The following is a 23,521-nucleotide window of genomic DNA, read 5'->3' as shown; positions in this document are numbered from 1 at the left end:
CAGAGAAGCGAAACAGAGACCAGAGCCCCGCAGCATAACTCACTCTCCAGGTGTACGGGGAAACCCGAATCCGTTGCACCCAATCTTGCGCCTTCCGTTCGCCGTGTATGTACGCATACGAAAACGAGAGCGGCATAAGAAAGTGAGCGATGTCCCACTGGTAGAACGGCGATTCGGGGGGCGGGGTGGGGGGCTTCAAGAGAAGTCCACGTTTATTCGCTCGTTGGTTTACTGGGAACGGATTTGCGAGGTTTACTCGCGGACGCCACGTTTCGGTTTTAAGAAAGAAAACAAAATGTGACTACGACGGCTCCGCCAGATGTCGGGCTCACGAGATGAGGACCGAGGTTTTGCCAAGAACAAAGGCTGCAATGCCGGGTTATCCTCGTAGCAAAAGTAGCTGCTACCCGTGTAGTAGCCACCCACGTGTGCGGTAGCCACCCACGTGTGCGGTAGCCACCCACGTGTGCGGTAGCCGCACAAGTGTGCGGTAGCCACCCACGTGTGCGGTAGCCGCACAAGTGTGCGGTAGCCGCACAAGTGTGCGGTAGCCGCACAAGTGTGCGGTAGCCGCACAAGTGTGCGGTAGCCGCACAAGTGTGCGGTAGCCGCCCACGTGTGCGGTAGCCGCACAAGTGTGCGGTAGCCGCACAAGTGTGCGGTAGCCGCACAAGTGTGCGGTAGCCGCACAAGTGTAGTAGCCGCACAAGTGTAGTAGCCGCACAAGTGTAGTAGCCGCACAAGTGTAGTAGCTACTGGCCCCGCACTTTAAAGGGCCCCGCGCTAAATGCTTTCAAGTTAGCAATTCAGGTTCAGTCATTCTGCACTTGCTCCATTACTGTAGTACTATACTGCCTTCAACTTTTATGAACGACTGGGTGCTTAAGGTTAGAGATTTGTCGTATTATCTGGCTGTATAGCAAATGAAAACATACAATTACTTCACTGTGCAAGTGAGAAAAAATGTGCGTTTTAATATTCACATGTTTTTTTATTTAGAGCCCCTTTATAACATCATGCTACAGGCCCCGCACTAGCTTAATCCGGCACTGAAACGCTGCGCCATTCGTTTCGATGGTTGGATCCCCGTCACCCCGAACACAGCCCCCAAGCGCGTCACCTTGTTATATCCGGGGGAGACCTCCAAAAAACCACAACCATAGGATGGGCACGACTCGGCCAACGCCGAACAAACTTTAAAACCTCTTAAACGCCGAACCCAGAACGAGTAAATCCTGCGCTTGTCCACAGTGCGTTCTGCGCTGCTCACCGCGCCTGTGTCTATACAAAATGTCGCGACGTATTTTGACTTCGCTCGAAGAAATGTAAGCAGAGAGGCTGGATGAGACTTCAGCGAGGGGAGGGGAAGGAGAGGGGGGCAGAGAGGGGGGAGGAGACGGGATGGGGGAAAGGGATGAGATGGAGGGGGGATGGGGGAAGGAGGGGAGATGGGGTAGAGGGAGGGGGGGAGATGGAGAAGAGGGAGGGGGGGAGATGGTGAAGAGGGAGGGGGGGGGATCCTCTCTCACCTAACGCCCCCTCCCCTACCCCTGACGCTATGGGGATGTGTCCGCCAGTGGGTGTGTGGAATTAAATGAGCGTCTCTTTTTACGCCGGTAGCGGAGTGAGGGGGGGGGGTCTCAGGTGTTGTCGCTCCTCGCTGGAAACACGACAAGCGCCGCGTCCCCATGGCAAGGAGGCGGTAGACGCTGCGAGCCAGAGAACTCTGCTTTTGGAGACGCTCAGATGATGCGGTCACCACCCGATGACGTCATGCATCCAAGCACCCTGTCTATGAACCGCGATACATTGGCAATATTTTTTTTATTTATTTCCCCCAGGCAAGGCACCACTGAGCTCCGTAGCTATTTTCGGAAGCGAACCTGCCCGCAAATGACAGCTCAACGAAGTGGCGCATCGTCACGTGGACACTCACATCAGCCAAATGCTCCTATACGCGTGGTGTTGATTCTAAATGTGGGGGGGGGAAACCGGAGGACCCGGAGAAAAATCCACGCGACCACGGGAAGAGAAACACGCAAACTCCAAATATACAACCGCCGGGATCGGGATCAAACCCACGACCCTCCTCTGTATACCAAGGCGAGAAAGAGTTAACATCGTGCATGCCAGCAGAGGGATGATGTTACCTAGAGGAAGGAGATCTTGAGATGAGCGAATCATCTCCTCGCAGTTCTCACACGCCATGCGTGCGTGCGTCCGTCGTTTAGAGGGGGGCGACGGGGTGGGGGGCTCCGTGGTGAGCGGCAGAGTGCAGCGAGGCTAATCCCACTGTTGTTACTCGACTTGTACTGTACCTTCAAAAATCTTTGCTCCCCACCTCTCACCAACCTTTCCCTGAAGCAGCGTGAGGTGTGGGTGTCAAACAACCCCGCACGCCATCCGGTTGGAAATTCTCTTCTCGTCTTGCGCGCATGCTGGCAATATGTTCAGGAGCTGAATGCTCCCGTTGAGGTCTGCTGGCCACGAGAGAGCCTTCAGGAGAGGCAGATTTCGTGGATTTTTTTTCCTCGGTTGAAGGAGCGCAGACTAAAATTCTTTACGAAATGGTTTGGATGGAAATAGAGAAACGGGTGCTTGAGCAACTTCGGGTTGCGGATTTCATCCCTCTGCAAAAATTCAGAGAACGCACCACCAAGATCGGGGGTGGTCATCGTTGTCAGGCGGGGAAGGGTTGATGGAGGAGGAAGAGGGGGGGGGGAGAAGTCCGATTGCTTTCAAATAAATTTTTGAAACACGGGAAAAAAAGCTCAAACTTTTAACAGGTCAGCAGAAGAACAGCACTATCGAAGTTGTGGTGCATGAGAGTGAACACGTCTTCAACCGAAGCGGGTACCGCAGTACAGTTTCGCATTTATCAGAGATGAAGGCTTTTTTTCTTAAGGAAACTCGAGAAGGATGTGTTTGGGAAAATACCAAGGCAAAGAAAAAGATAGCGCCGCTTGACAACGTGACACAAGAGGGCGGGGGGGGGGGTGCCGGGTGAGGAGGTGGTGAGAGGGGGGGAGATGCAGGGAACTTGAACCATGAGCGTGGCCCCGAGGACAGGCGGCAAACTCGACATGACGGCTCCTCGCTGCTCAACGCGTGCGCGGCCTGCCCGTCGCAGAGTCGCTTTGTGAGCCTCGGTCACAATCTAACACCGGGCGCGCCCTCCACAAGCAAACCCACCCGAAGACTTCAGCGAGGAATATTCATGGGGTGGGTTTTTTTGTTGTTGTTGAAGCGGCCCTTTGTAGTTTGTGTCAACACAAAGGTGGGGGGGGGGGGGTGTGACCGGCAGCAGCGCGCGTCTCTCTCTCTCGCTCCCTCAAATGGGCCGCCCCGTGTGACCGAGTCAACAGAACCCTCACGCCACGGTGGCACAACACTCACGCACGCACAGGGGGTGAAAAGCAGAGGGTGGTGGTGGTGGCCCTTTCTCATCGCAGACCCAAGCTGGGGGAGAGAAGGCACCTTCAGAAAAAAAAAAACGACTCTCTCACTTGAATACCCGTGGACAATGGCCGTTGTTAAAATGTAACCGTGCACAACCTCCCCGTGTTGTTGCTGCGGATTCGACGGTTGACGGCGATTGTCCGCGCACGCAGGAGACCACACGGACCAGCGGGCATTGGCGGGCACCGGGGCACCGATGTCCTCCTCCCCCCCACCATCCCCCGAATTTTAAAGCACGAGATTAAAAGCCAACCTAGAAATCGCGCAGACGAATTCACCCTTTACTTCGGACAACACACATCAGAAGCAATGTTCCCCCACAGGACTCCAAAAATATCCTTTAAGTGGCGATTTCTTTTTTATCCTTTACGCAGTAATCTATTCTCGGAGCTATCATTTAGCAAAAAAAAACCTACATTTACTGTCACTTTTTTGGGCAATCATTGCTGTTCGAGCCGTGACCATAAACCAATTTAACTTGAGAATCTGGTTTAATAGTGCGTGGTTGACACCTGGATTCAATACCCAGGAGATCTCAGCGGTACGAGCCCAGTGCTATGACCTCAAAACCACGTAGCCACCCCTCCACTTCTCAAATATTAAATAGTGCTGAATATTCTAGTTTGGCCAATAAAGAAGGCAGGCTCGACTATTTGGCAGGAAAAGTAGAACTGAAACAGAGGGTGATCCATTTATAGACTCCCCACTGGTCTCTCTCCCTTCTCAACAGCTGATTGAATATCGTGAAAGCCGAACGCCATATCTTAGAGAGAGTTACAATATTTAGCATGTACAATTGAGATTCGTGAGAGGTATTTGTAAGCTACGCTGGACAATGTGTGTCAGGAGAGTGTTAACATATTTAATATCTGCATTGAGACTGGTGGGATACACGTAGAGGCTTTAAAATAAATAGTTTTTCCATAATTTTTACCATTATTATTTGATCCGGGCAACATTACATTCAAACATTCAGGCTATATTTGTATTCTATCTATACCAAGTGTATACATGGATCATCCCGCACACTTGTCACATCAAAAGCACAAAGCACATCCTTACTCGCATATCAATTTGTGCGAATGAAAAAGAAACGGTTTCGAAAGCATCACGCGATGATAATTATGTGTCCCGAATTGATGGTCTTCGCCCAGTTACCGATGATATCACAACAACACCATCACGCAAACGTTGGTTCTGCATATAATTTGCCTAAAATTCGAGCTCTGAGACTCGAACGTTGGTTAGACAGTCATGTGAGTGTCCACAGCACCCCGTAAGCAGGATGGGTGAGAGTGATGCCCAACGCCCCCAGTCCATAGATTAGAGGTCACTTTTAAGATGTAGTTCTGCTACAGCCACTTCTGGGGGGGGGGGGCCGTTACCGAACGATGAGTTGGCACTGTTGTTCGGGAGATGTGGATGGTTCGTCTGTCTTGTGACGTGACAAAGGGGGGAAGCATTGACACCCCCTCCTCCAAAGGAAAACGCGTGCCGATTATGATCGTTTGGTCAATCATGTTTTTCTACTGGTCGTTGTTGTAACGTTCTTACCCGCCCCTACTAGACATCTGTAAAACAATAGCTTTATAGCTCATCGGATTCCTCCAGTATCAATACACATTCCCATTCTGAAAACAGTCAGGCTGGAGCTTTAGGCAGGCAACACAATAGTGACGTGACGTATAAGTGTCAAGGTCAAACCACAGTACGACCTGCAACACCCCCCCCCCACCTCCCATTGCCACACTTCATAGCAATTTTGTCCAAATGAAAATCAACGCGTACGCGCGCGCACACACACACACAGGGCTTTCTTTGTAGCATCATCTGATGACAAAAATAAGTTGTGGGAGGGGGATAGGGAGGGGGGGGAATGAGGTGACACGGGGAGAAGGAACACATCAGCTTTCATTCAGCACGAAACGCCCCGGGGAGCGGGGGGGGCGTCTGTGTGAGTTGAACAAAGAGACGCTCTCAGAATGCAACAAGCCCTCAGTAATGCGCAAGGCGCCCCAGGCGAACACATTTAGAATAAAACACACACACACTTCCATTACAGGTCATGCACCTGTGATCGGCAATTGAGACTCACCCACCGACACGACAAGCACACGGGGAGGGGGGGATGGTGATGGGGGGCGGAGGCGGGGGGGTGCAAACGTGATGGATTATCGCCTGATGAGGCTGGTTATAATCACCAATGAAACGTCGTACTCATTGTTTAATGTAGTAACGCATTCGCACGTTTTGTTTACGTGACAAACCTTATCGATTGGCTGTATGGGGTGTTGGTTGGTTAACGACACATTTACGTGATCCAACCCCAAAAAAAAACTTTTATTATGAACCCGAACGTTTAGCAATTATTCCAATAGAGTACGACTCGTTTTTATTTGAAAGAACAATATTGAGTGGGTGGGGGGGGGGCGGACGTCAAGGTTTACCGTGGTAGGTCGCAAGTAGCGTGGCAAATCGCGATGTAGCAGCTGGACAGACGTAGACCAGTGACGTCTTGGGAAGATCGCGTAATCACGATCTTGCTGCTGGTGTCGTCAATGATTATAAACCATCACGCGAACTCCGGTCACATCCTCGCAGCGGCTTTTGGCTGGTCATCAAAAAAGGACGGTGACCGCATCGTGCGCTTTCAGATGCGCTTTATGCGGCCGTCTGGAACGCTCTTCCTTCTGATATTAGCAAAGCCGCTGCAGCTTTACACTTTTAAATCTACATTTAAAACTAATTTCCCTGGAACTGCTTTAGAACTGCTCCGATTAGCATGCTTGGCGACGTACGGTTCAAAATAAGTCCAACATACATGCAGTACTTACACAATCTTGTCCTATAACCCTCTCAGACACCGCATTGTACTTAACAGCAATCTTCAAATTATCTCTTTCAATTCTATTTATCTGCATGGGATGTGCACAACAGTGGGAAGATGCCATTCCCAACAGGCTTCCACAGATTTCCAGCCATTTTGGCAAACATTGCGCCCGAGCAAATCAACCCTTTCATTGGCTGTTACAGGCGTGACATCACGACGTGAGCGCACCTCTTTGAGATCATTAATCCACGTGGCTTCTCATTCCGTGGAATCTCAAGGGCACATCCACTTGCTGAATTTCAGCCCACCTGGACCACTACAGTAATTGGAATCTGGTCTCGGATCCATTGGCCCCGGCTATAACAAAGGAAATGACACTCCCAGTGTGCCATGCATAATTAATGGCGTCACCTGTACCCTCACAACCAGACCTAATTAAGGCAGGTGCAGTGTTGCTGGGTTGTGAAGGTTTTATCGAACTAATGTGATGTGTAAAAAAACGCTCGTCAACTTGGAAATGTTTTTTGGCTGGACTTGGATATCCAGTTCGCTTCTTTGTTCCAAATAACTGTCGCACGGTCAATTAAAACATCGTTTGAAAAATTAATGGGGGGGGGGGGCAAGGCGGGGGGGGGGTACTTTTCCAATTTGTTGGAAGAATTTTTAGCAGGTCATCATCATCATTCGCCGTGAGCAATCCACTGCTGGATGAAGGCCTCCCAAATGCCACCACACCACCTCTCGCACCTGCACCCGCGTTGACCTTTGCTTGTACGCAGTCCTGGAAACTCGGTTTTTGTCAAAGTAACCCTGGTTTAGAAATGCTCTTAAAAGCTACTCTATCGCGATAGCCGTGGCGACCGCTGCTCCTCGCTCCTTCGTTTCGCTTCCCACGTTGGAAGCATCCTCGGGCAAGATTTCTCGTTCATCGAGCCGTGAAAATCGACAATGCACAACCTCGATGTGTTCCATCTGTGCTCCCAGCATTGCGTCTTGGGACAGAGTTATCCGTTTGGAACTCTCAGCGAGAGGATGCATGGCACCACCACGGTACGTGGAAAGAGAACGGCACGTGGAAGGAGATATCACAGAACTGATTCTTAAATCCCTTTTAGCGAACCCTGAATTATTTTTTTAAACCAGACTCCAGGGGCCTAGCGCTTTCCCACATGCCCTGCAACCGAGAAACGTTAATGACGAAGTTATTTTTCGAAATAAAGTAGAATTTTGTGGAAATTAAGCGGAAATTAGCCTCATCTAAACTAAACTATATTTGTATTTTACCAGGTAAGGCCCACTGAGCTACACAAACTATTTGCATAGCTCGACGAAGCGGCTTATCATGTGTCAATGTATAGCAGCCAAATACTCTAATCGCATGTTTCTAAATGTGGATGGAAAAAACCGCAGGACCCGGAGAAAAATCCACGCGACCACGGGGAGAGAGACACGCAAACTCCAAATGTGCAGCAGGCGTCAGGGTCGGGATCGAACCCACGACCTTGAGGCCATGACCTCTGCACACTGGAGAGCGCGGTTCAATCGCTGGTGAGCGACTAAAACAAAACAGAAAAAATCCAGATTCAAGCGCAGGATCTCAGCGTCCCCTTTTCTGGAACGATCGATTTCATTGTTTCAAGCCCTCGTCCGCTGGCCCTGTTGGCGCGTCCACAGCTAAACGCCACCACCCCCGTCCTGCTGCGCCGTGAAACGCTGCCTGTGGGAGGGTGGCTCAGATGAACATATTCGCTCCGCATTAACACCACCCCACGTCCCGCGGCGCGACCGCTGATGTAATCTGCCGTCTCCTGCAGAGTAGCCCATGTGCGCAAGGCTGTAGAGTACAAAAAATAAACACCCTCCGACCGTACTCTTTGGTTCTTTCGGTAAAGTCACGTAGGTAGAAAAATAAAATAAAACAAAAAATACTACCAATAAATCGACATTCGCCACCAAGCGACGGTGACGTCATCACTGGGCCTGTGCCAGGCCAGGTGCACCTTGAGGCCACGCGAAGTGTCGAAGGCTCGCTGACAGGAGGAGGTCACGGGACAGACCCGGCAGGTGCCATGGGTTGGCTCACTGAGATGACTGGCAGACGCACCAGCTGTTCACCTTATTCCTAGCACCCCTAATAACAACATCCAAGACCTTACAGTTACCTAGATTGTGCACATCACATCACCCATGCTCGTACAATTACACACGAATTTCTTTTTTTATATATTCGCCTATTTTTTTCTATCACATTAAACGGCATTGGACACGTTCCCAGTTATACCGTTTGTGATTTTTTTTTTATTAAACCCCTGTGGGCATATCTGGGAGAGCGCCTCCATTCCGTGCGGGCGCTGGGAGCCGGCTCCTCGGCGCGAGATAGCCCCCTTTGACGAATGGTTTATTCGCAGTGGTTGAAATTGCAAGATTAACACGTATCTGTCAACCCATACGGTTTACCCCCTATTCTTGTGCAGGGAAATTGAGTTTTCAGGTCCATGCGGCGTACAGCCGTTTCAATGCGGGCAAAAAAATGCTGTCTATTAGTTTGTGTTTCTCCCTTGTGATGGGGCTTTGTAGGATGAAGTTGATATTCATAAGGGCACAGGGTGACCAAAGGCTGAATTGGCCTGTAATAAGGTAAGCACTAAGAGGTTGACAGGTATGTTCAAGCGAAACCATCGTTAATTACAATCATAATTCTAAGTAGTCTGCATCATCATTCGTAATCAGAATCCACCATCAATGCATCACCAATTAATATAATTCATTTTGTAATCATCGTTAGAATTATTTTCAATCATCCTAATTGATCAATCACCGTCACGTGAATACCGTAAATGTATCTGTCACAGGAAAACAGAATTCCCGCTATCATGCTATTCACACTGGATAGCGTTGTTTTGTGCCGCCCGATTGTGAGTCTTTTTTCATAGCTGCATCGTAGCGGAGTGCAGGATGAGAAGATGACTCATTATAGAGCGCATCAGGTGGGTTGTGGGTTCCTTACAAACGCGAACGTGAGACCTTCCGGGAGGTGAAAGTTAAACCCCCTGGCAGATGTTTCAACAAAGCACATGCGCTCTACAAAGAATGCACGAATGAATTATGCCAGAGCTCCTTAAACTCCACTCCTCACAGTCCCACCACAGGACCACGTTTCCACGTTTACCGATCTCTTCCAGCGGAATGTAAAATGGGTTTGTCGTTGGCCCATTGCTCGGAAAAATATGAAAACGTGAACCGGAGTAAATATGGACATATGACCTTGGCTGTCGAGGCAGACAGATTAGGTCCGGTACAACAACAGCCACAACTTGACAGTATATGCCATTATGGCCCACGTTCATAACGGACACCGCCAACATTTCGCTTCCACCTCGACAATGAAGCGACGAGGGCAGCTTGTATGCAAGTGCTGTGCGGTGGATCGCCATGTCGCACGACCATGAGCGAGCACAACGGTTTGGGGAGGCCTTCGTCCAGCAGCAGAGTAATCGTGGCCTGACCACGTCAATGTTTATTATCGCGAACGTGGCCGTAAAGGACCGTGGATGTGGACCCCGGTTAAATTGTCCTTGATCAACCGAGGCAGAGGTACTGTTCTGGACTCCCTCATTCGTACCCAGAACAGTGACCACATCAAACGCATGCGCCGGGTCCCTCTCGACCAGCTGCCATTCAGTCGAATTCCGGATCATTTGGAAGATCGCACTCCTCGTGGTCTTCAAGACTCTCCATTAACCCCGCCCTCTGACGTCCTCCCCACTATAGAAACCAAGGAATTTCCATCCAAGCTGTCAATATTTCTTAAATTAAGAGGTCACTCGTTTTCCTCGGCTGGTCGAGAACTCCCTCCCTCTCACCACGTATGCTGCGACATCACCACTGCTGTTCAAGTCTCGACTCAAGACTTTCCTCATCTCCTGCTTTTGATCGGCTTTCAACTTGCAAAGTAATGGGCGCCAGTGACGAGATGTTAACTACCTCGCAGGGTATACAGGAGGTCGTGTGGGTTCGATCCCGACCCGGACACCTGTAAATTTGGAGTTTGCATATTCTATTTATAGCTTTCGTGACTGCAAGGATTCATCTTCTTTGGTTCTTTCGGTAAAGTCACGTAGAATGAGAATAAAATAATAAAATAAAATTCTCACGACGTTTCGGCCACAACACAAGTGGCCTTCATCGGGTGAAAGGAACAAACCTATCGGGACGTTAGGTCCACTTGTGTTGTGGCCGAAACGTCGTGAGAATTTTATTGTTTTATTTTATTATTTTATTATTTTATTCTCATTTTACGTGACTTTACCGAAAGAACCAAAGAAGATTTGCATATTCTCCCCATGGTCGCGTGGATTTTTCTCCGAGTCCTCTGGTTTTTTCCCTCCAAATTTAGAATCGACACGCGTTTAGAGTATTTGGCTGCTATAAATTTCGACGCGACAAGCCATTTCGTTGAGCTATCATTTGTGGCCAGGTCGCTTCTAAAAAAAAAGTTACATAGCTCAGTGGGCTTTACCTGGAAAAATAAAAATAGTAAATCTCCCCACTCACCTGGCCCCATGCATACGGCATCTTGAGACGTGGTAAGACCTAGAGGCTCTGAAGTCAATTAAAATAGTCAAATATATTCAGCTTGTGCCGATGCCCCTCTGTAAATCACCGATGTCCCATGTTGCGTTGAGCAAAAGCCATGTTTGACCGCAGTAAAAAAAACGAACAAGAGAACAACAACACGCAGCGTTTAAAACAGTGCACCGGCTTTATTCTCCCGAGAATGCCATCGTGCGCACGCGACGTACACTCACGCGGCGTCCACCGGGGCGGACTCTCGAGAATAATAGCGGCCCTTCACCTTCCCGTCAGTGATCGTCTACTTAAGCGTCTATTCTTTACGCACTACAGAAACGTAAAAGCCGTCACGGAGCCCCCCCCCCCCCGCCTCCCACCCCGAGCGGAGTGTAACATTTCGAACAGCCGCACAGACCGACGCCAGCAGAACTAAAAAAAAAAAGGCACCCTCTAACAAGGCGCAAGCTGACACGCGCAAGCAAGCGAGCGAGCGCCTTTCTATTCCCAAATTTGTGTTTAAAGAGCTGCAGAATCCGAGAGCGGAGTTACACCATGCGCACCCTTGAGCAGCGAGGTCGCGCACTGAACGTTCGTCTAAATCACCGTTCACCACGTGTCTGCTTTTGATGTTCTTCTGATGCACGGTGGAGTTGATACTTACACTTTTTTTACTTCCTACCACATGCTGCACCGCTACCACAATTTATTGCATTGCCACAGCACTGGTCAAGACAAAAGGCGATGTTAAGTGGCTCTTTACGGTGTTTGTTTATGTGTTTTTGCTTTGTACGGCATGTTGTTCGGTACAATGTCCGACGTTTTGTTGCACGTGCTGGGCAGCTTCTTCAGGAACTGTTCTGTTCAGCCGTTCACAGTTAAGTTCTTGAAGAAGCTTCCCCGGCACACGGAGAGAACCGTCGAACGTCGTGCCAGACGAGACGCGGTGCAATGCATGGGAATGCTATTAAGGGGTCGCTTTAAAGAGATGTGTGCATGTTGAACTTCCTTCGCACCGTACGTATCAAACCGTGCTAAAATCGGAGAGAAGCAAGGGTTTTGGTGCGAGCGTCAGTGGCGCGAGGAAAGGGGACCTAACACTCAGATACAGCGACAGGATACCAAGTGGACTTCAAAAGCAAATAGAACCCCACCCCCTCCACCCACAGCCAAATATTCCACACTGAGTATTTTTTTCAACGTGTTATATCTGTATTATTTTTTTTAAACCTTCCAGCTATGCGACCTGCACTCTTGCATTCCAATCCACGTTGTCTCCGCGTCATCCAACGCGGCTTCATTCCCACTCGGGATGGCATCGCAACATCGCACAGCGGGGGGGGGGGGGGGGGGGGCTGGAGCCAGGTTGGCAGGCATGGAACGCGATGCCCGGGTTTAATTACGGACTTCGGTCGTCTCAGACACGACGCTGCCATCCTGCGTCTCGATCGACTTGATGATGACCGTCTTGGACGACCTCGGGACGGCGCTCTCGTAGTGGCACGTCAGGTCTGCCGTGGAAAACGGAGGAGTCGGGAGTGAATTGAAGCAGCGCGCGCGTTTTAAACGTTGGCATCGCACGGTGGACTGTGGTCGCGCTGGTTAGGTTAGGGCAGGGTTCTTCACTCATTTTCAGAGGGAGGGGGAGCCACTTTCGCCAATAAAGCATCAACAGTGTGAGGGCCGCTACACATTTAAAACCCTTGGGTTTGACAGCACAATGATGGCGGTGTTTTCACTTGTTGTGTATTCATATTCTTAGTTCTTTCGGTAAAGTCACGTTTTTATTGTTTCCCTTCAACGTGACTTTACCGAAAAAACTAAGAATATGAATTACTGCAGTCACGAAAGCTTTAAATCAAAATTTGTTGTGTATTGTCAGGGGCCTCATTAAAAAGGCCACCAGGGGCCGCCAGTGGCCTGCGGGCCTTGCAATGAAGGACCACCGACTTAGGGTGCGTGGATGGGAAGATTCATCGTGGGTTCAAATCTTGTTCAAGAGTGAGCTCAGGTCTACGGTTCTCCAGGTTACTTGACACGAGTTCCACTTTGTGGGACGTCAACAGGGGTTTTTCTATGGCTAGACTGGGCATTGGTACAGGAATATGGAATTGCCACCACTGAGAAACTATTTTGTGTTTGATGCACTGTTTATGATATGAACGGCGGTGATAATGATGAACGTTATTACGAAGATGATATTGAAGACAATGATGATGATTATGATATAGATGAACATGACAACAATGATTATGACAACAATGATTATGACAACAATGATTATGACAACAATGATTATGACAACAAAGACGACTACGACGATGATGACTGTGATCACAATCGCGACAACAGTGAATTTACCATCATCCCCAAAGTTGTAGCTGTAGTTCCTGGGGTTCCTCCCTCTGGCCCCGGCAAGGGAGGACAGCCTGCAGGACCACGGGCGACAGCACACACAGCAAAGCACGGCCCAACAAACGAGCATCTCAGAGCAAGCAAAATAAAAATCACCCCGGGCCCTGAAAACCCGGCGCCCGGCACACGCCGAACCACGCTCTGCAGAGCGCCGAACGCACGTGCGTGCGTGCGTGCGTGCGTGCGTGAGCGCCAGAAACTCACCGGTCCTCCTCGCCCTCCAGCAGCTTGCCGTAGGTCGCGATCTCGATGTCGAGCGCCAGCTTCACGTTCATCAGCTCCTGGTAGTCCCGCACGTGCTGCGCCATTTGGCGGCGGCTGTCGGCCAGCTCCTGCTCCAGGTCGGCGATCCTCTTCTTGGCGTCCTTCAACGCCTGTTCGCCGAGATCCTCCGCCTCGGCCACCGCGCGCTCCGCTTGCCCGCGCTGCGCAACAACCACACGCACACACCCCGTGACCATGTGCTTGCGGGCTTGTGTGCCGGTGGGCACAGGGGTGTTTGTGTGTTGTACTATTTGCGGGTGACCGCCTCAAATGGGCATCTTCCGCAAAGTTTTAACATCGCTATGAGGGAGACAAAGGCTGCTGGGGCGTAGTGCGGGCCTTTATTCGGTGCCACTTGCTAACGGCACTTGCCCAAGCTGCCTGTCAAGGCTACAACAGGGGGGGATTATTTGTCTCCGCTCACCTGTTGCTTCAGCCTCTGGACCTCGCTGGTGAGGTTCTTGATGGTTCGCAACAAATCGTTCAGCTCCTGCTTGGAGTTGCGGATGTCCTCGTTGGATTTGTCTGCGGACGCGTTGATGTCCTCAAACTGTCGCAAAGCCGTGGGGGGGGGGGGGGAAACACAAGAAAAAAAACCACGCTCAATGGTGCCCGACGGATCCCAGCCGTCTTCGTCTCTCCCGTGGTCCCAAACCTTCTCTCCCAGGGCCCCACGTGTGGACAGCAATGGAAATCATGGCGATAGAAATGTGATAATAACAATGACGACGACGACGGTGGTGGTGGTGGCGGTGGTGCCGATGACGACGTCGACGATTGACGATCGTGGTGCTGGTGCTGGTCCTCACCTTGACCCTGTAGAAGTCCTCGGCCTCTTGTCGGCTCTGCTGGGCCAAGGCCTCGTACTGGGAGCGGACGCTCGCCACGATGTCGTCCATGTTGAAGTGGCGGTTCGTGTCGACCTCCACCGTCAGCGAGATGTTGTTCATCTGCGCATGCAGCTCGCGCAGCTCCTGCAAAGCCGAGACCAGAAGCGCAGTGGCGAGATGTTAACGCTCTCGCTCAGTATGCAGGAGGTTCGTGGGTTCGATCCAGACCTGCTGCATATTTGGAGCTCGCATGTTCTCCCCGTGGTCGTGTGCAATTTTTTTCTTACGTTTTTTCCCTCCACATATACAAACAACGTGCGTTAAGAGCATTTGGCTGCTATGAATGTCCACGTGATGAGCCACTCCATCAAGCGACGCGAGGAGAGGGGTCAACGTGGCTCGGACAAGCAATGGCGAATCGCCGCCAAAGCGTGTCGATGAACTGGCTCACGATTCTCCGGGTCATGATTTATTCGAGTTGTCGATTCTGTTTGGTCCCGTTATTTACCACTTCGTTTGTATTGATCACAATCGTGTTGTGAACCTGTACGGCTTTGTTCGAGCCAACTGGCATTAAGTGTAGAATTCGGATAATAATTTACAAGAAATGCAAATTAGCTGCGTGCATATAAGCAAGGGCTATAGTTGCAAAGAAATCGTCACATTCCGAATGTCTATTGCCAATGGATTGAAAATGATTTCAGCTTTTACCTTTCTTTCAAGTATTTTTTTTTTATCGAAAACACCTTCCAGAAAAGCGTTGCCGTCGACGCGGTCACGAACACCAACACACCGTCAATGGTTCTCCGTGCAAATTCCTGCCTTGCGGAAGACACCGCACCGGCCGTGCGAGGCGGTGACGGACAACGCTTGACCACAGCCAAGTGAGCGGGCGAGCGAGACAAACCCAGTTCCCCCTCGCCTCAAGTCGCCATTTGCCTACGGCTCGCCATGAAACCCGGCACGCGTGTTCCTCAATAGCACCGTGGTCTAAAATATGCAAAATGGGTTTGCATGCGTGCATGTATGCTGAACTTCTTTCGCACCATGCGCACCTCGGATTAGCACGGTCGGCTCCATATGGTGAAAGAAGTTCAACATACATAGGCGACTACTCCGGGACAAAGTACCCTCTGCAAAGTAAGTGATAGAGAGCTCCGTAGGCATGGAGTGGACAATGAGAGTTTGGGACTGTTTTTTTTAGGATTTGCCTTAAATAAACAAGCGACAATGAAAATAACGTGCAGCCCTCTGTCAGTCCACTGCTGGATAAAAACCTCCCCAGGATTGTTTTGACCAAACTTCAGAATACCGCTCAATATACAGGGTGGCCCAGATGTCTTGTGACCCCCATTTAATCCTCTAAAACGTAATCGTTTTGGATACCAACATAGGGATGCGAAAACATAATTGAATAAGCAATTGTGTTTGGGGACACAAGACATCTGGACCACCCTGTGATTGGTGAGGGTGGTGGCGGGTGGTCGTGCCGCTCATGTTAGCCGCGGCCGTGGAATTCAACTCAGGTGGCCGAGTCCATGGGCACAGTGTGCTAACCACTGCGCCACCGCTCACCCCTGACGTAACAATTCAATGCTAATATTTCGATTTAAAGCTTTCGTGACTGCAATGATTCATCTTCTTTGGTTCTTTCGGTAAAGTCACGTAGAATGAGAATAAAATAATAAATTGATAACATAAAATGACACAATAATATGTTATCAATTTATTATTTTATTCTCATTCTACGTGACTTTACCGAAAGAACCAAAGAAGATCAATGCTAATATTTAATGGAATACAAAACAAGCATCAGCCAGCCAACGGGAGGTACTGTGCACCGAGCCTCAGGACGAAAAGCAGAAGTTGCGTTTTTTTATCCTTTTTTTTGTCCATTTATTTGACAATACCCTCACCGGAACCGGTGACGGCGGGGAGCATTGGACACGCGACAATAGACGTGCGGCACAACAATAGATGCTCTGCGCTTCGCTCTGCCGACCGGCAATTATAAGCAGGGCCCTCCCCGCAGCCGCCTCCGCGAGACGCACGGCGGTCACCCGTCCAGGCTCCACGCCGCAGAGCTTGCGGGGCCGATCCGATCAGAGGCCCACCGCACGCTCGCTCTCACCTCTTCGTAAATCCTCCGCAGGAAGTCGATCTCGTCGGTCAGCCCCTCCAGCCGAGCTTCCAGCTCCACCTTGTTGAGGTGGGCGTCGTCGAAATCCTACGAAACGCAACGGTCGGCACGTTGAACAGAAGCCACGCGGGGGCGTCCCGGAAGTCTCCCGAGGCTCTTGGTCTCAACGGGGCCTTCGTTGTTGTTGTTATTGTAAATAATGTTTACAACCATTTGTCAATCCACTGCTGGATGAATGCAACCCCACGTCGGTGTCGGACACGATGGGGGGGGGGGGTGGAATTGAGGGTGTTTTGGCCATACTTCTCCGCGCTGGTCAATATGCGGGTGTGGTGAAGCTTGGAGATAGGAGGAGGTGGTGCTGGTTCAGACATCGCCGACAGCCGATGTTAGCCGTGGTCAGGAATTGGGTCGACGCTATCTTCCGCAAAAACCACTCCACTCACCTGCAGTTTTGCCGTGGATTGAAGAAACATGGATAATAGGGATGAGGTTACTGCCACTGTTAGTTGGGTCCTTTTATCTGCGCACGTTGGCATTTGCAGGGAGACCCACCACCTCCTGAAAGATTAGATGCCCGAATAAGAGCTTTGGCTGGTGCCAGAAAACGGCGACTTTCTGCAGATCGAGTGGCGCCACCGGCGCTAGGAGTGGCGAGGGATCGGTTCTCGGCGCAGGCGAGTCTCTCCCTGGGAGATGTTCATTTACCGACCGTGTAAATTATCAAACAGCGCGTAGCCGCACGCTTTGCCTGGGCCGCGTCTCACGGCTGTAACGCTCTGACCCCCTGACCCCTACTGGATATCTGTGAAAAATCGCTTTATTGCTCATCGGATTCCTCCAGTATGAATAAATATTCTGACTCCGATGTGGCTGTGGCGGAGCGCTGTGCTCAGGGCACCGCGCGCACAAATGTCCCTGCTCACCTTCTTGATGAGGACGAACTCGTTCTCGGCGTGATTGCGGTTGTTCAGCTCCGTCTCGTATCTAAACGTCGACAGATAAAGGCGTTTTAATTCAAACTCAAGCGGGCAGATTACCACGCGTGCATATAGTATGCGTGTACACGCATCTCGAGCTTCTTTCGCGCTGCACGTACATAGAGTTGCGTACATAAGAGCGTGGTGGTGGAGTAGGGCAAGATGAGTTGCGAGAGTGCGCAGAGAGGGTTGAGAGGGAGGTGGTAGGAGAGTGTGCGGAGGAGAGCAAGAGGAGAGTGTGGTGAGAGGGGAGAGATGGGCCAGTGTGTGGGGGAATGCAGATTGAGAGGAGAGGGGGGGGAGGTAGGAGAGTGCGTGGAGGGGGGGGGAGATCGCCATCCATACTTGTTCTTGAACTCCTCCACCACGCCCTGCATGTGCCCCACGTCCGACTGCAGGTGCTCCTTGTTCTCCTGCAGCATCTCGAGCTGGCGCCTGAGCCCGCGGATGTACTCCTGGTAGATATCCTCCAGGTTCGACTTGTCCTCGCCCTTCGCCTGCAGCACCTTCCACTGAGCATCCAGCACCGAGCGCTGCTGCTCGAGCGAGCGAACCTACGTGCACGTTCGTTAGGACCATTGAGCTCTCGTTGGCAGCGCCGTGGGGGTGGGAGGGAGAAGGGGCAGGGGCACGGTAGTTTCCCCCCATCCCTCAGGTCAGTCCGATTAGCACGGTTGGCCGTGTACGGTGCGAAAGAAGTTCAACGTACATACATTCCAGTGGGTCACCTACATATCACTCTTCTGTAGCTACTAACGTGTCGTAGTTGCTGTTCCCACTAACTTCACTCATCGGCTCCTAAACCCACGTGAAGGAATCGGACTACCAGACCGACTGGTTCATCTGATCCACAACGTGTTCAACCACCACACTGCAGGTGACATCTCACTCACTCGCCCGCCCGCCCACTCGCCACACTGCAGGTCAAATCGCTTCTCTTGTCTGCTTCTTTCCTCGCACCACTCGACTTTGGATTTTCCTCCCATCGTTTCTTTCCCAAGTTCTTACAATAATAGCCTTGCTCACTCAATTCGATAAACATTAAAACACGAATATTAAACCTTCCATGGTGGCGCTTGTTGCTGGGTCACATGACTCTTTGGGCCTTTGATGGTCAACCACGAGCAAGAAAGATTAAAAAAATGTATCAGCTCAGAAAGAGCTGATGGGCCTCAGGGCAAGCCTCATCTGGATTTCTTCTCAGGGCCTCCACAAAAAAAACGTTTTTCGACCACCCTTGGTTTTGAGTGACAGGGGGCGGCTGTGTTGCTCTCTAGTGATTAATTGAGTCCATGTCCAAATTCATGAGCAGTAGCATCAATGTCTTCATCATCATTGCGGTCTCCGGCATGATCGACATTGCCATCACCGTCGTTGCCGACTTCGGCATGAAAATGTTCTTCATCGCCATCATCATGACCATCACCGTCATCAGCATCACCAATTTCGTTGCCACTATCACTCTCAACAGCATCATCATCAGCATCAAGATGATAGTTGGAATGGTGTGACTATAAAGGAATTAAATAAGTTCAGTCTGTCACTTGGCTCATGATTAACAATTTTAAATGTTGTGGAATTACTCTGCAAACACCTGAAGTAGTAACTTATTGGTGATGTTTTGTTTACGTGACAACCCTTACTGGCTGTGTCGGGTGATGGAGGGTTACGACACATGTATACTTACGCGATCTCACCCAAAAAAACTTTATTATGAATCACCCTTCATTATTTTAAAGTTTGGGAAGTTTCAGTGTTTTATAAAAAGTCAACTTGTTCGTGTTTTTGTTTTTTATTTGTTGTGGTTGCACCCGATTCAAGAGCCGAATGGCTCACAGGGCTATACCAAAATAAATGAACTGAAACTGAACTGAACTGGAAAAAAATACAGATATGAACTAACCACCTTATTTAAATTACTGTAAAAATATGACAATTTGTATAACCATTACCACAGATAAATCAACGTGCAGAGATCCATACATCGAATGGAATGCGTGTGGAGTCTCGGGATTAGTTGCTACTGCTAAATGGCACAAACATCAGCTTTTCCACTCCTCGTTTTCAAGACCCGGAGTGTATTTTTTTCTCGCCTCGCCCACTCTCCCAGTCTGCGCTCACTTCATCCGTCACAGCTCAGTTGACACTGCAGACGCTGCCGAGTAACTCAATCCTCTTGCACAAACAGGACACTCACTGTACCGCCCACACACACGTAGCCTACACGCGCGTATAGAGAGACACTACAATCAACTGGTGTGGTGGAGTGCTGTTGGTGATCACCTATTAAGGCCAGCACGGGACACACACACAAGGGGTGGTGTGGTAAGGACCACTCCCTGCCTCCTTTGTCCCCCTCCCATTCTAGATGTTGACACACACCGTATCAGGTACTCATTCAATGCCGAGTTGACTTTGGGGAGGCCCATGACAGGTTCTGATCTTGCTCTGCCACGAGCGTTAGCCATGGTTGGGAATGTAACTCAGGTTACCATGTGGTGTGGGTGCGCCAACCACTGCACCACGGCTCCCCACAACAAACTAACGAGGCCCTACATGCACACAGTATTTCTCTAAAAACCAACTAAACTCCAAAACACACAATGCATTAGCCTAATGATCCTAAGCATTAATATGTGCATGTGCATTGCCAACGAAAAGTAAAACTTCAGTTTTATGGATGAACTCAATAAATATAATTTACTCATTCATTATGTAAAAGGTTTACGTCCTACATACGTGTACAACCCCTATGGTCATTTCGCGGCTGAATGAGGGACCTGCCCACGCCGTGCGGGTTGTGTGGGTTATATGGCCATACTTCCCCAATATGGACTAAGCTCTTGTGTTGATGAGGAAGTCCTATAGCCCAGCCCTCTGGAGAATTGATCTCATCCCTAGCGATGCCTTCTCATTAAATTGACGTAAAACTTTCGTGACTGCAGGAATTCATATTCTTTGGTTCTTTCGGTAAAGTCACGTAGATAGGAAATTTAAATAATAAAAATAAATAAATAAATCATAAATAACCCTTTATTTCTTTACATATATAAATAAATAACCTCACAACGTTTCGATCGCAACACAAGCGGTCGCCTAATGAGGACCGCTTGTGTTGCGATCGAAACGTCGTTAGGTTTTGGATTTTTATTGTTTTTATCTACGTGACTTTACCGAAAGAAACTAAAGAATATTCCTTCTCATTGTTGTTGTTCCACTCGTCTTGGTCCACCCACGTGTTGACTGCCAAACGTGAAGTGCGAGCAAGGATTCAGGAGTAGCGGTTTTGCTATCCAATATTTGCCCAAAGGAAGGATGAGGCATGACACGTGGACTTACTTATTGTGGCTCAATCGGTGGGGAATATGTACAGGACTGTTTAATGCGTGTACTGCGTAGTGGTTGGAGATACATGCACGCACGCATGCATACGCTCATCTATAATTAATGCATGCACCAAAAGTCACACGTTCAAACAGGAACACACACGCCTGTAACGTGCATCCGGCAAGAACAACCACACAGGTAACAACACGCAAATATGTACACATGCATGATACACACGATTCTGAACTATAAACCATTTTTATTTTACCAGGTAAGGCCCACGGACCTATGTAGCTCTTTTTCAGAAGCGACCTGGCCACAAGTAACAGCTCAACTAAGTGGCTTATCGTGTTGAAATTTATAGCAGCCAAATACTGTAAATGCACGTCGATTCCAAATGTGGAGGGAAAAACCGGAGGAACCGGAGAGAAATCCACGCGACCACGGGAAGAACACACAAACTCCAAATATATAGCAGGCGTCAGGGTCGGGATCGAGCCCACGACCCCCTGCATACCTGGTGATGTAGTTAACATCGAATCGTCGTGGCGCCCTGAACACACCTACAACTCACGAACCAATCACACATGCTAGAACAGACACACACACACACCTATAACGCTGCAAAAGATACACACACACACATATATTATCTGAACCACACACACCTTGTTACACATAAACCTGAAGCATCATAATCTTCCAAAAAAACTTTCACGCACACACATCAACAAAATACACTACATGCATGATTATTGCAACGCATCTACATGTAAATAACAGTGTAATATTGCAACCTAAACAAGACACACACCTGCATCATGCACACCAATAAATGATGGCGCGCACTTATGCGTGTAAATACATACCTGAACATGATCACACGCCGTGTGCCAGGCTAGGTGCACCGTGTGATCATGTTCCAGTAATAGCTTGCAACACACAGATCCCCCCGTATAGGCTTAGACCGTGGAGGCAAGTGCTGTTTGCGAGCACCTATGAAGGTCGGTACGGTACACGAAGGGGTGGATGGGTGCCAGCACCACGCCCGATCGCCTTTGTCTCCCCAGTGGCGATGTTTACACACTGCACCGGGTACTCATTTGAGGTCGAGTCGAGCCGGGATTGGTTCAGGTAATCGTCACTACTCGTGCTGGGAGTAACCGTGAGAGGGAATCGAACTTGGGTGGTCGGGTTCGTAGCGCAGCGCGCTCACCGTTACGCTACCGCTCCCACACACCCCTCATAGGTGATACACCTCCGTCACACACACACACACCTGCATGAGATACACCTCATAGGTAATACACCTCCGTCACACACACACACACACACCTGCATGAGATACACCTCATAGGTGATACACCTCCGTCACACACACACCTGCATGCGATACACCTCATAGGTAATACACCTCCGTCACACACACACACCTGCATGAGATACATCTCATAGGTAATACACCTCCGTCACACACACACACACCTGCATGAGATACACCTCATAGGTAATACACCTCCGTCACACACACACACCTGCATGCGATACACCTCATAGGTGATACACCTCCGTCACACACACACACACACCTGCATGCGATACACCTCATAGGTGATACACCTCCGTCACACACACACCTGCATGCGATACACCTCATAGGTAATACACCTCCGTCACACACACACCTGCATGAGATACACCTCATAGGTGATACACCTCCGTCACACACACACCTGCATGAGATTCATCTCATGTGATACACCTCCGTCACACACACCTGCATGAGATACACCTCATAGGTGATACACCTCCGTCACACACACACACACCTGCATGAGATACACCTCATAGGTGATACACCTCCGTCACACACACCTGCATGCGATACACCTCATAGGTAATACACCTCCGTCACACACACACCTGCATGCGATACACCTCATAGGTAATACACCTCCGTCACACACACACACACACAACAACAACAACCACCGCCATTTGCCACGACGTGGGGGGTAACGTCGCCGCGGCGTATGTGCCAGGCTACGTGCACTTTACGGCCACGTGAAGTGTCGAAACGCCCGCTGGCAGGTGACGGACACAGACCCAGCAGGTGCCGTGGGTTTAACCGACCGAGAGGAGACCGAGCCGACTGAGAAGACACGCACACACAAGCACCTTGTCGATGAAGTTGGCGAAGCGGTCATTGAGGCCCCTGATCTGATCCTTCTCCTGGCTCCTCACGTCCTGCACGGAGCGGTCGATCTCCGGAGGGGGGGCTCCCGTGAACAGGACCCCCGCGGACGAGCGGGAGGCGCGGCCATCGTAACGAACGGACGAGCGAGCGCCCTTCAGACTACCCCCGGTCACCACCGACTTGCTGCTAAAGCCACGGTTGCGGAGAGACATCTCGCTGCTGGCTCGGTGGCTTCCTGCGTTCCTCCTAACGTGAACCCTTCAACGATCGAGTCTTCCCCCTGGAGCCGAAGCGTGAACGTGGCAGCGGTGCGCCGCGCGTGCGTTTTAGGACCTCTGAGCGAGCTGCGTTGTAAAAAAAAAGTCTCTCTCCTCTCTCTCTCGCTCTCTCGGGCTGTGCGAGACGTCTTTCTCTGTGTCTCGCTTGCTGAAGCAAACTCAAGAGCTACGCTGCCGAGTTGCTGCTCAGAGATCGCTGATGCGCGGTGGGAGGAGAGCGGGGTGGTTGCCT

The 23,521-nt window shown here is 50.2% G+C and overlaps 1 protein-coding gene and 1 long non-coding RNA gene across 7 annotated transcripts in view; both read right to left on the bottom strand.

The window, feature by feature from the left end:
* The window catches only part of LOC116948701 (uncharacterized), an 80,736-nt gene extending 74,134 nt beyond the window's left edge, over positions 1 to 6,602 (bottom strand). Inside the window, exon 1 of one of the 6 annotated variants that reach the window (XR_012945935.1) lies at positions 5,907 to 6,602. This is a non-coding gene — a long non-coding RNA (uncharacterized LOC116948701). The remainder of the gene's footprint in view (positions 1 to 5,906) is intronic. The other 5 variants (XR_012945934.1, XR_004403830.2, XR_004403833.2 and 2 more) reach the window with 5 other exon arrangements.
* Positions 6,603 to 11,784: 5,182 nt separating this feature from the next.
* Positions 11,785 to 23,521, bottom strand: LOC116948700 (keratin, type II cytoskeletal 8-like). The gene is made up of 9 exons (XM_032965671.2): positions 22,993 to 23,521; positions 17,833 to 18,041; positions 17,434 to 17,494; positions 16,499 to 16,594; positions 14,347 to 14,511; positions 13,962 to 14,087; positions 13,478 to 13,698; positions 13,220 to 13,287; positions 11,785 to 12,369 (listed from the first exon to the last, which is right to left on the bottom strand). Exons 1-9 carry the CDS (start codon positions 23,221 to 23,223, stop codon positions 12,254 to 12,256), a joined length of 1,293 nt encoding a protein of 430 aa, XP_032821562.1. The 5' UTR covers positions 23,224 to 23,521; the 3' UTR covers positions 11,785 to 12,253.

Source organism: Petromyzon marinus, chromosome 34, assembly GCF_048934315.1.
Source record: "Petromyzon marinus isolate PM22_M1 ecotype Great Lakes invasive population chromosome 34, UKy_Petmar_22M1.pri1.0, whole genome shotgun sequence".
In the NCBI taxonomy this organism is placed as follows: Eukaryota; Metazoa; Chordata; class Hyperoartia; order Petromyzontiformes; family Petromyzontidae; genus Petromyzon; species Petromyzon marinus.
Note: the sequence above shows the minus strand (reverse complement) of the source record. Positions and strands in the feature narration are given on the sequence as shown.

Excerpts from the sequence above, each read along its gene's own strand:
- LOC116948700 (XM_032965671.2), bottom strand. The coding sequence starts at position 23,223 with ATGTCTCTCCGCAACCGTGGCTTTAGCAGCAAGTCGGTGGTGACCGGG. Across the intron at positions 13,288-13,477 it reads CTGGAGGGCGAGGAGGACCG|GCTGTCCTCCCTTGCCGGGG; the intron begins GTGAGTTTCTGG and ends GTGGTCCTGCAG. Across the intron at positions 12,370-13,219 it reads CTACAACTTTGGGGATGATG|ACCTGACGTGCCACTACGAG; the intron begins GTAAATTCACTG and ends TTTCCACGGCAG.